Raw genomic sequence first — 12,864 nt, forward strand, 5'->3', positions numbered from 1 at the left:
TCATCATTCATCGCATTTGAGTTCAAGCACCAAGAGGTACTTTTTACCAGTGGTGAAAATAGCTTTCTTTTCACAGCAGAAACACAGAAAATGATCTTCCTCTCGATGCTCACGGAAGGATAACGCTTCTTCTCCAGTCCGCGCCGACCTCGCCTGGATCCGGCTCTGTCGGCGGAGCGGGCTTGCACCGGGGAGATGGGCAGTGACGAGAGAGGGCACGGAGCGTTATTTATGCATGTGCATAAGGAAAACAGAGGTAACATTTGCCAACAGGAACCTCGTCCCATTTTCCCCTTCAGCTTTTAAAGTGTCTTCTCAAAAGTGAGTTCAGGTAAAATCCTTCGTGCAGTCAGTCAATCACCTGTCATCACAGCCCCCTGACTCAGACACCTTCGGTGGGCTTTGTGAGTTAGACACAAGTCCCTCGCCGGGCAGGTAAGAGCGCAGGCTTCCTTCCCCGCGTTCTCTCTCGCTCACCTGCCCCAGGGCACTGTGCTCTATTTGTCATGTTCTCCGCTGCTGTTTTGATGGTGCCCGTGCTTTCAACATGAATGGTTTTCCCTCCCGCTTTGCCCTATCTGAAGGTATTTCCTCCTCCTACCGGGATACAGCTTCCATCTTGGCCCGCTGAAATCCCACCCAGCCTTCAAGGCGCATCTTAAATGCCAGGAACACCATGCGGTTTTCCCCTATCCAACTGCAAGCTCTTCTCTTTCCAAATACATTTTAATTTCCTCGGGTTAAAAAACCACACACACACACACACACACACACACACACACACACAAAACCACACACACCACCACCACCATCTACATTTGTTCCGAGTCTTTTTGTTGGCACACTAATCATCCTATTTGGCGGGTACTACCTTCCTGGTACAATTTAAAAAATAAAATAAAATTAAGGCTCCTTAAGTTAAGGATGGCTCATTATTGTTTGAACTTCCACCATGGAAAAGTTAGAATATATACAAAGTAAACAGAAGGCCTTGTTTATTTTTGCGTCTCCTGTGGGACCTATCGCAGTGTTTTGCATGTAGCAGAAGTAAATTTAAGTAATTAGGGCCGTAGGCAAATGGAGCCGTCTGCATATGTAGCTCGCTGTTTCCTAGATGGGTGAGCTTTTCCTTGGTAACACGCTGGCACACACAGCCTCACACCTGTAGGATCACCGCCAGTGCGGGGAACGCGTTTATCTTGAAAGTTACTTCAGACAGCCAGCAAAGCTAACTAACTATATTTGAGGGGATGAAGAGAAAAATGTGTACGGTTAAAAATAGTTTCTAAGAGAATTCTTATCTGGTCGTGTATCTGTGTGGTGTGCCTAGCGAGGCATGTTCCTTCTCACTGTGCAATACTTGATGGATACCCTACAAAATCCGAGGGCTTGCTACACATATCAGAAGGAGTTTTTCTTCACTTCATATTATTAACTGATACAAATTTTACTGACATGCTTTCCCCTTCCCAAAACCTCAACCTTAGAGTCTTAAGTCTACTATTTCAGACACTCTGTAAACATGCCTTGAGTTAGCCCAATAATTTTTGCTATTTAATATGTGTGTATCTACTTTGAGGGGCAGAAATGAAATCCTTAAAGCAAAACCAGAATCCTAGAATGAAAGATTCCATGCCCAAGCTGTGTCATATCCAATGAACTCAAATTGACTGTACACTGCATTATTCAGTTAGTGCATGGGAGATCAATAAACATGGGGAAAACCCACCCGGCTCCCCACTTTCCCATCCGATTCTAGAGGGCCGAGGCGGATCATGCTGCTGTGATGTGTGCCACAGCCCCGGCAGGCAGGTGGTGCATAGGCACCATTCAAATTTGGCCTATTGAATCCCAACTCCTCTAACTCACCATTCATGCATAGCAAAACACCATCTGGCTCTATTTTGCCTCCAGCAATCACAGCTGACCAAAAAACGATAATAACAGCTGTTGCAAAACAAAAGCCAAACAAAGGGGCTGGGGATGGGGGAAGGAAAGGTTAGATCGAAGTCCAGTGCTGAAAAACGCTCTGTAAAGTGAGAACTGGGAGAGAGACCACGCAGACGCCCGCGGCCCGCCGAAGGCGCAGGGGAGAGGACTTCTACTTAAACTTGAGATATTAATCCATCTGTCTAGAAAGCCTCCCAACCTCTGTCAGGTGGTAATGTATCGTTGATATCATGCCCCACGAAGGCATTTAAGCTTCTGTTCTCAGAGTAGGGAACTCATGACCCCATTGTTGGCTAAAAAAAAGGAAAACTCCTCACGTTCTTTCATCGCAAGGCGGTACAGGTTAATGCAGGAAAGAGAGAACGCATTTAGCCAGAGTAACAAAATAACGAATAACGTGCACACAGCACGGGGAGAGAGAAGCGAAGGTAAGCCCGATGCAGGTGGAGGCGCGGGGAAGCCTCCTTCATGACCGTCCACCACTTAGGAGGGAAGGCATTTAGGCGGCCCACTAATCACAGAGCCCATCTTCACGCATATCTTTCATTACCCTGATTTATTTCTGACCTGCAACCAAAAAAGTACACCAAGCGTTTACCACGTCTTCGGAGCAGGACCCAGAGCCACGCGTATAAGCCGAAACACAAGCGGGTTTACAATGTTCTTTGGCGACGCCTGAGCAAGATAATCTGGTGCCAAGGTTGGGGGAATTCTTTTCACCGATTCAAGCCTTTTGATGTTTTAAATATAGAGTTTTGCCTGATGACTAATTTTTGAAACCGTAGTAATTGAACGACTACTTTTTTTTTTCTCGAAATTGACCATCAGTGGTTTAGCAGCATTTAATCAAATGTGATAAAACCCAAGATTTTAAAAACCGTTTATGAGATGTTCCAACACCTGCTTCTAACTGCAAACAGTTGAAAACAGACTTCACTTGCAATTAAGTCTTATCACTAGTGACATTTTTTTTTCCAAGCAATACTTCATGGGTTTTCAAAATGACAATTACAGAACTAATACACAATTACTGTCACATGCAGTTTAGCAATTAATTTTGAAGACATTTGTCTAAAGGTTTCACAACAGAATATAAAATGGTTCTTATTGTTATGTAATGTTAGTTTCAATTCACAGAAAATCTTTTACCATCAGCCCTGCTTCTTGACGGGTCTGATGCAAGCAGATTATGTCTTTGTGGAATATAATCGCCCCCTTGTAGACGTGATTAGACATCAAAGACCGTTTGAACACTGATACCTGTCAACTAATGCATCTTATGAGAAGCTTCAATTTAGACATAAATTTTTCTACAGCAAGAAATCTATAAATTTATAATTAGAATCTCTTGCTGTTCAATATTTGTACATAATACAGAGTACGAGAGGATTATGAAATATTGAAAGCTGAATTCATTATTTATAGCCCACAACATACAGCAAATATTCTTTGAAATACAACAACGTGGAGGAATCCATATTCCCTTGTTTTTTGAACGTCCCAGTAACCAGGGACAGTACTTATCACTCCCTCATTTTTTTTTTTTTTTTCCAGATTAGGATTCTGGTCAGGGTTGACACTTGCTGTTTTTAATTTTCATTTTATCATAAGCAGTTTAAGACTGTTGCCAGTGGTAATTTGCAATTTTTATCAAGACCTCTTCATTATAGCTTCTGACGCGACAGATGCTGTAATTAATCATGCAAGACAACTGGGGACCGTGGTCACAGTGTTCTCCAACAGGAGCCACTGAAGAGCGGGAAGAGGGGGTAAGAAATGGGCACTGAGATAATTATTTTGGCTTAAGAATTAGTATTCATCATCAGTTTTAAGAGCAAATAACAACACAAAGCCAGCTAGTTCCAGCCCCATTATAGAAGATGACCTCCCCTATACTCACCTTGCCTCTTGCATCTTAACAAGAAGATAATTACGAATATGTTTTTAATGCTTTGTCATGTTTTTTTTTTTTTTTCAGGGCCTTGGTTTGGGGCAATGCTATCTAAATTCTTAGCTTGTGAGTATCATGTTTCCAGTGGAAAGCGGAAGACAATCTCGGGCTCAAATAGAAGTTGGTACGTGGCCTGTTTCCCCAGCTGATACGTATTCAAGGAACCAAATGTGAAATGTGACATATCATTTTATTTGAAAAGTGAACAGTTTCCTGGTTGTTGCATCAAAATACAGTCCACAGTTTTTACTGAAAGGTGTTTTATTCTATAGCAAGATAAAAGCATTTTCGTTTTAGTTAAGCAAAATACAAACAACTTAATTGCTGCTATCGTAACTCATAAAAAAGTATAAAACAGCATAAAAACACAATAAGCAACGTAGCAATGAATGGTTCATGTCACCAGTGTTTACGTTAAAGCCTCGTTTATGAAAACTTTACAACACATGTTATGAAAACTTACAACTTTGAAAGAAAATATTTACATTGATTATTCGGATGTGGTGCACCTCTTAAATATTCTACCAGTATTACATCATAATAAAAACTCTTGTTTTCTTTTAAATCTTAACTTTTGTAATAACTGTTTTCATTTAAGTTCATTTCCCTTTTAAAAATACAGTGTTTTTATTTTTCGAAACTTGTCACTCAAAACACAGAATATAATATTCACATTCTTTTCTTCTAATCGGAATGAGTATGATGGGCTAACAGCGCTCACGGATATTGTTACGACATGTAGGGTGGTTTGATTTGGAGGAGTCATGGGTAGAAAGTGGAAACGAATCAATAATTGAATCTAATCACTTGCTTTTTTTTTTTTTTCTTTTTTTCTTTTTTTTTCTGGAGAGGTTTCGGAACAAAAATAAGACCTTTGGCAAAAGTCTGTGATTTACATTATTATTATTTTTTTTTTATGACAAAAAAAATGCCATCAACTATTCATGTCATACAAACGATTGTATGAAACTGGATCTTCGTATTTCAGGTAGTTAGGACTGTGCTTTTTATGTCTAGGGTTTCGGAAGTTCAAACAGCCTCGAAGTGAGGGTTTCTTCACTTCTGGAGAACTAAGGCCGTTTCTCATGACTCAGAGAGACCAGTTTACAGTCATCGGCATGTCCCGGGATTCACGAAACGGTCTGATTCACATATTGTAGGTCTAGCCTGAATAAATAAAAAAGGCATCACATAAAAGAGCACAGCTTTTCTCGTTTAAAAACAAAGTGGTTTAGAGTCAGCTAAGAGATGATGCTAGCTACACTGCAGTTCTTATTGCCTATCTAATAGACACCCGAGAGGACCATGTGATCTGTTCCACATGTCTGCATAACCAACACCGACTCACAAGTCTCGGCCACAGACGGTTTACCCTCCGCTCGCCTTCGCGCACGCCAATCCGTCCGCCACGTGCGTCTTCAGAAAATACTGACCTGTGATAATACTTGAGTCTGTGTCTGAGGCTGTATCTGTGACGGATGCTGCTGAGCGGACGGCTGGGGGCTCCCGATGGCCGGGATGGGGGACGTCATCTGAGAGGTGACGGGGGAGTGCTGCCGAGGAGAAGGCTGAGACGGGTGCTGCATGTGCTGCAGCTGCTGCAGCTGGAGCTGCTGCTGCAGCTGCTGCTGCAGCTGCTGTTGGCTGATTTGCTGCTGCAGCTGCTGCTGCTGCTGCTGCTGCAGGTGCTGCTGCATGTGGTGCTGAAAATGCTGCTGCTGCATCTGCTGCTGGATCTGCTGATGCATCTGGTGCTGCTGGAGCTGCTGCTGCTGCATCTGTTGCATCTGCTGTTGCTGCTGCTGCTGCTGCTGCTGCTGCTGCAACTGCATCTGATGCTGCTGGGTTTGCATGGAAGGACTCACCTGGGCGGAGGATGCGGAGCCCACCATGGTGGTGCCCATAGAGCTGATCAGCGGAGCCCCAATGTTCGACGGCATGTTGGCCGCGATGGTGACCGATGTGACAATCTGGTTCATGGGCAGTCTCATGGTTAAAGGCTTGGGAGCGATGGACCTAGGGAGCGACTGCTGCAGAGTCTGAGGTGAGGCTGACACTGTTCCGTGCTGAGAAAGAGGAGGGTTGAGGAGGAGGGAGGACGTCAGATTGGTGGACGCCAGGGTCTGCTGAACAGAACGGATGGTCTGGGCTTCTGCAGATTCGGCGGCAGCCTGCATTTGGGGGAGAATAGTCCAAAACATTGAAATAGACACGTATTTAAAATATTTGGGTATTTTTAAGTATTACGAATGGCTTATAAAAAGCCCACTGTCGTGGGACTTTTTAGCTCATCCCTGAGGTGGAAGCAAATCCCCCACCTCTTGAATCTAGGCTGGCCTCGTGCCTTTGCTCTGATCCACAGACTGTGGTGAAAGCGAGGTCTCGGTAGGCCTTGCACTCTTCCTGCCCTCTTCCCTCCTCTCTCTCTCATCACTGCCACGTGTGTGATGACAGACACGTGTCCCAGTTACCCCTCTCTCAAGAGCCAACTGGCTATCATGTATGTCAATGAGCCCAGCCCCATCTCCCGACTCCCCTGCCTCCAGGACGGCTGCAGACAGATGAGCAGAACTAGCTGATGCTGTCCTCTCTGGCCTAGATCTGGACCACCAAGCCAGCTAACTAATACTCCCTGAGGTAAGTCCTCATCGTTTTAAGCCCCTGGGGTTTATAGCTGCTTGTTACGCAGCACTCCTGTAGCAAGATAACCAATGCACATATCTAAAGCAACAATTCTTCAGCATTGAAGTCTCAACTAACCTCACCACCAAATAGTAACACGAGTCCAGACTGCGTGAGTTCAAATCTGCCTCTATGACTTGACAACTTTGTGATGTTGCTCAAGTTAATTCACTCATTTGTTCCTTGATTTCCTTATCTATAAAATAGGGTTTTATGGTATTTACCTTGTGTAGGTATTTACCTTGTAAATTAATGCATATGTGTGAGGCATTTAGAACAGTGCCTGGTCCATGGAAGCCTTAGTAAATGTTAGCTACTTTTTATTAATTAACAATTACTACAACCAGAAAATTACTGGTCCTAGAAAACTTCAAAGCCCTGTATTTGCATGACCGTTTATAACAGTGATCACTTGAATATAAGAAAAGCGACTGAATTCCTTAGAGATCTTTCACCGAACATTTTCAAAGATTTCCGGAATTTATCAAAGCAGTCACAGTTAAGTGGAGAACGTTCAACACTCAGGTGACAGAATAACCTGTTGTTAAGATCGACAATCTATCTGGGGCTCAACACGGAGGGAAACTACCTATTACATCATTACCTTTGCAAAGATCAAGCTTTTAACTAATGCAACAGTGACTGGAACGATTCCTCCTAAACCATTTCTTCTTCTTTTTCTTCACGAAACTGAGGTTGCTAGAGGGGGAAGGGGGTTACGGAAGCACACAAGGCATCAAACTGATACCCGCTCTTCTAACATGATTTTTGAATGTTTCCTTCTAGATCTTTATTGCTCAGACTTATAAAATATACTATTAGGAAGGAACCTGAGAAGTGACCTTATATGGGGAGTCACTCGATGTTGGAACAGCCATTGTCAACAGCTTCTGTCTGAACACGTTATCATGACTATCAAGCCTCTGTTCATCTTTTTGATTGTTGTGAAGATTAAAAGCGACAGTAGAGTCACGTCTTAAGAGACCGAGTCCTCGGCTCTGAACGCAGAGGCGTAAGTTATTTGCACATGTGATGCGACTCCACTCGTTATTTCTAACGTGGAGGCTGGAAATCCTGTTCCCTGTGGCCTTGCTCCTTGGATGAGTTCTTTCTTTATCTAAGGCACAGAGATGAAACTCCCTCACGTGACGGCCTTCACATTCGAGGATCAACATCGTATGTTCCCAAATCCTCGCTCCCCCGATTCTTTCAATTATTTGAACACGATTTGATTTTCTAGTTCTCGTCACCACGCCGGCAACCCTCCGGAGGGCCTTACACGGGTCGCCATTCCTCTTTAAACGGCGGGGTCCCCACACAGAACCAGCTCTTCCGACGCGGGCCGACCATCACGCTGTACGGTGAGATGTCGCTTCTCGTGAGATGACCATTATTAGAGGCCATTTCACACTTTCGATTCAGGTTGACGTTATTCGAAACGTATACCTCAAGGACTATTCCAGTTGCTAGCCAAGACTCTGAATATAAAGTTAAGATGCCCTCAAAATGCACCTACTTGAGGAAAATACCATCGAGAAACAAATGAACGAACAAACAATATTTTAGATTTATCCTTTTAACGTTAACGTCCATCCTCCTGGTGTTTCGGAGTCACTGGATTCCACTGAGAAATATTTCTGAATCCTGTTTAGAGTATCCAAACACTTGATGAGCCCAACCCTGGTCACTATTTCCTCAATGCCTTTTGAGTTATTGGCTCTTGGCTTAAATCCACGTGTGCTCAATTATTCATGCTTTAATGCACAAAGATCACCTCTGCCTGCTTCTGGGTAAATGAATGAATAAACGATCCACTTAAGAAGTTCAAGCACATCATTACTCTATTCGTGTTACTCTGTCTCATTAGCCATCAACGACTTCTCAATTCTTAATATCTGTCGGCCACACATTCAGTCGCTTCCTGCTAATGAAAAATCCGAGGCCAGAATCGGTACACCGTCTTTCAACGTGTGTCTTGCAGAGTCTCAGAAAGAGGTTTTACTTATTGACCTGAAATTTCCTCTTTCTAACGAAGTGGAAAGTGTCCTACACACTGTCAAAGACAGCGGGACCTCTCTCGCTCTGCTTCTGAGTAGCTGCCAATAGCAGATCTTAGCAAAAAGGAGAAACAGCTCAGGTAAAGAAGAGAAAAAGGGTTAACCCCACTCAAAATGGCTTGGCAAGCGATGCCCGCCATGCCCTACAGGGTACCATAGGCCACAATAAAATGGGATCTCTACCTGCCAGGGGACAAAACCATCAAGAACAAAACCATTAGTTCAAATTATCCCCCCAAAACCTCTCCAAATTCCAGGAAGGCTTAAAGACAAAGTTAATTAAATGTTAAAATAATATAATGGAATAGCTCAGTCTTTTTGGATCAAGGTGATGATAATCTAGAGGGACATTTGTTTCATAATACATCAGGGTCCATTGCATACTCTATGTATAATACAGATACATGTCTTCTTCTTTTTTTTTTTTTCGGTACTTGGAGCATCATTTTATTTTAAATAATCATGAAGTTTATTTATTTATATGATGTGGAACAGTTTGGTCACAAATGCAATCTCCCCGACTGCAATAATGTAACCACTGGAGAAATTTATGATATGATGTCTAAACATGCCTGACAGACACGCCTCCCAGTTTAAGTGGAGGCCGTTACCACACATTTGAGTCCGTGATGAAAAGAAAAATTAAGAGGCTATTTAAAATTTGTCTAAATAGATTCAACACACGCACACAGAGATCAGTGACTCTTTTGGAAACAATTTTGATTTAGCGGCTCGAATTAACTCCTATTTTTTAAGCCCTCACGACAGGAATCTCTCGTGGAAACAAATAAATGGGTGCATTGTTCAAGACGCTCTCGTTTGGTCACCTCTAAGGGGAACTGCGTTTGCGCTTTCAATGCTCAAGGGCTGTTTCCAACTTTCGAACTAAGCTAACTCAGAGACTGGACGCTCTCTCGCTTGCTCTCGGGTGGCGGGGGCGGGGAGGCTTACCTTAGAGACCAGGCTGGCCCTGTACGCAGCCAAGGCCTTCAGGTATTCCTTTTTGGCAGCTTCTGTTTTCCTTTTATACACCTGTTAAAAGACCACAATTAGCGCCACTGTTAGCCTAGAAATTCTGAGCCCTACAATAACCGTTGCACGACTGAGGTCACAGCAAAACTCACGTAAAGAGTTGGTCTCGGTGGCTTTGATGTTTAAGTGTAAACACACACACACACACACACACACACACACACACACACTACATCGAAACAAAACCGAACCCATTTGCCCTCACTGGAGAGCAATTTTGATGTTTACTATTGCAAACAAGAAAGTGTTTTAGGTTGTAGCATGCATTCCTTGAGAGTAACAGCTGAGGGCCTCATGCTAAGGCAGAAAATAAGGGAGCAAAAGGAATGAAATTTGCTGCGAATGGTTTAAATTAGAGAGAGTAACGCGTTTCTCCATCAACATCTTCTCTCCCTCACACACAGTTCTAAACTATACCAAATCAGAGAATGAAAACGCCACCTCCAACAGGTAGAGTGTATGAAGACAGAAGAAAAAAAAAAAAAAAGATGGAGGCCTCTGGACCTTGGTTTTCTTTTGGAGAAGAAAAAAACCAGAAATCAAATAACATGGGAGGTTTTCATTAGTGAGACCAGTGAGTTATACATGTACTTCCCAGCATATGAAACACAATTGGAGATTCTTTTTCTAACAGTGGTCTGGATGGCTGCTGGGTGTTAGACTAAGTGCAACTCTTTCTCTCCAAAGTTTCAAAGTTAGATGCAGCAGTTGAGGCCCTTAGGTTACGTTTCTGGGGTAGAAAAATCCGTCTACTTCATAACAGCAACTCGCTCACCTCAAACAAACAGGGAAAATCTGTAGGCACACTATCCCAACAAAACCAGTGAGTAAAAATGAGTTCGTGGTTTGCAAAGAAAAAAAAAAATCAAGGGTTTTCCACTCGTCGACCCTGAAGCAATTACTCTGTGTTATTACTAATCAGGTCTATCCTTCCGAGGCTGTGTAAAGTTAACTCCTATTCATGGTCACGGGACTTTCGTGCAAGGAGTAAGGGGAGGACAGACCCCCAAGGAAGCCATTTTTTCCTGCACTGTGTGGAGTGGCATGAAGAAGGGAGAACAGGAGACCAGGCCCCACGGAGGCCTCTCACACCAGCACGGCTCATCTCTCAATACTTCTCAGACTGCCGAGCTTTCAAATGAACTTGGAATACAATTTCAAATGCTCGGTGACAATAATGAGACACGTAGAGGCGGCTTCAAAGTTTGGAAACCCACCAGGACAGCACAAGGGTTCAGAAAGATGATCAAAGAAAAGGCAGGCGGGATGGACCCGATCGCTCCGTACTGCCCGTTCTGAACAAAGGAGTGAAACTTCCACCTTCTTTAAAATGAAAAGATTATCATCAAAGTTATCGCTTGCCGGATACTACCTGGATTCCCTCCAACTCTCCTCCGAATGGGTTGTGAACGTGCACCCTTAAGGGGACTGAAAAATCCATAGAATCAGAGAGTGGTTTGGCTTTTATAGGGGGGTGTGTGTGTGTTTTAATTCCACAGCTTAGAAAGGCTTGCATGAGCAGCGGTCCTATGCAGCGAATGTATTCACTCGGAAAAGGTGTAAGGAACACACTGGTAGCTTTGTAACAGGAGGTGGCCGAGATGGGTCTTGGCCTCACCTGCTTTTGTTCTTCTCCGAGGCTGTCCCACATCGATGCCACGATTTTGGAGACCTCTCCAAAGGTAGCGTTGGGGTTTTGACCTTTAATAGCAGCCTGTGTGTCTCTGAAAAACAGGGCATATGCTGACACTGGCTTCTGAGGCTCGTTGGGATCTTTCTTTTTCTTTTTCTTTGGAGTCTTGGGCTTCTTGCCAGAATCTGGAGCGGCTCTCTTCTCTCCAATGGCCTGCAAGGTATGAAGAAAATTCACTGCCTGGAATGCATCTGCGGAGAATGCAGCGAGACTTAACTCAAGTCCACAACTGTCCCTTTAAAGGTTTGGTGAGGCGTCATCAACAGATGAATCAGCACCGGACGTGGGGAAGGGGCGAATTTGCTTAGTTAACTGGACAGCAGAGATTAGCATTTAGAACATTGATTAATGAGACCCAGAAGTATCTTCAATGCATTCACAACATATGCTCTAAATAGCAATTATGAGTAATGAAAAACAGAACACTCTGTACCAGGCGATGTTATATATATGTGCGAGGCCACATGTGTATACATAAACAAAATGTTTTATAATTTCAGAAGTTTCAGACATGAACCTGAAAAATATTCAGGATGTTGATCATAGCCAGCTATTTTAAATGAGGTCTCTTGCCATGGTCATATGCCATATGTGTGATCGGTCTATACTGATTTTTTTTGAGGCTGATTTTCTATTTTACCAGAATGTTACTTTGCTAATGTGTCTCTGGAAACTCAAATGGAAATGAACTAAAATCCCCGAGCTTGTCCAATAACGGTAAGGCCATTTTTATTTTCTAAAATAATAACGTTAGAAAATAGGACAACGAGAAATGTAAAAGCGTCGAAACTCCTCGAACTGGGGAAGGAAGGAAATCGATACTCTTCACAAAACTGAAAACCTGTAACAGAGTAAGAGCTGATGCTTAAACTCACCAAGGCTAAAAAGACTAAGAAGATATTTATTGCGTATGGTAAGTGTGCCCCCCCCCCCCAGAAGAATACGGACGTAGAGAGCTCTGTGAGATCAAAGCCACAGGAATGATATGGTACAGCTCTCCACCGTTATCCATCAGCTCTGCGAGCTCCAGATTCACCTGCCACCATCATTGAATTTCAATGATCATAAAGCATGCTTATCAGAGAAGCAAGGGAGATGATTTATCAACCTCGTTTCATCCCCCTAGATTATAACAGGGCTATATTGAACATACTTTTGCAGTTAATTTCATTGACAACGTTGAAGTGTTTGATGAAACCTGTTTTAAAAGCCAGGCTTGGGCAAGATCAACAGAGACAGATTCAAGTTACTAACAGATTGGCTTTTAATGGCCTTGAGACTTAAATCCTAATGTGCATTTTCCAAGAGTATCATTCCTTTCAGAACCAGGGACATTTGGAACTTAATCCAATTATTAAAATTCTTAGGGAAGAAAGGGTAAGTAACCTGTCTTTGAGAGCCCAGAACTCTTCAGGTTTGGAAAACCAGCGGTCTCCTTCTAGGTAGACTTATTTTTTTTTTTTTTGTATTATTTGAGTGATAACAACATCTGTACTTTA

General features: G+C 43.1%; 1 protein-coding gene across 2 annotated transcripts in view; it reads right to left on the reverse strand.

Moving 5' to 3' along the window:
• Positions 1-3,910: 3,910 nt before the first annotated feature.
• The window catches only part of TOX3 (TOX high mobility group box family member 3), a 96,311-nt gene continuing 87,357 nt past the window's right edge, over positions 3,911-12,864 (reverse strand). For both annotated transcript variants that reach the window (XM_016142407.2, XM_016142406.2), the window contains exons 5-7: positions 11,291-11,518; positions 9,592-9,672; positions 3,911-6,072 (exon numbers count right to left, since the gene is read on the reverse strand). In XM_016142407.2, coding sequence (XP_015997893.2) covers positions 5,320-6,072; positions 9,592-9,672; positions 11,291-11,518 — 1,062 coding nt within the window. In that variant the 3' untranslated portion in view covers positions 3,911-5,319. The remainder of the gene's footprint in view (positions 6,073-9,591; positions 9,673-11,290; positions 11,519-12,864) is intronic.

The sequence above is a fragment of the Rousettus aegyptiacus genome, unplaced genomic scaffold, assembly GCF_014176215.1.
Source record: "Rousettus aegyptiacus isolate mRouAeg1 unplaced genomic scaffold, mRouAeg1.p scaffold_m13_p_14, whole genome shotgun sequence".
In the NCBI taxonomy this organism is placed as follows: Eukaryota; Metazoa; Chordata; class Mammalia; order Chiroptera; family Pteropodidae; genus Rousettus; species Rousettus aegyptiacus.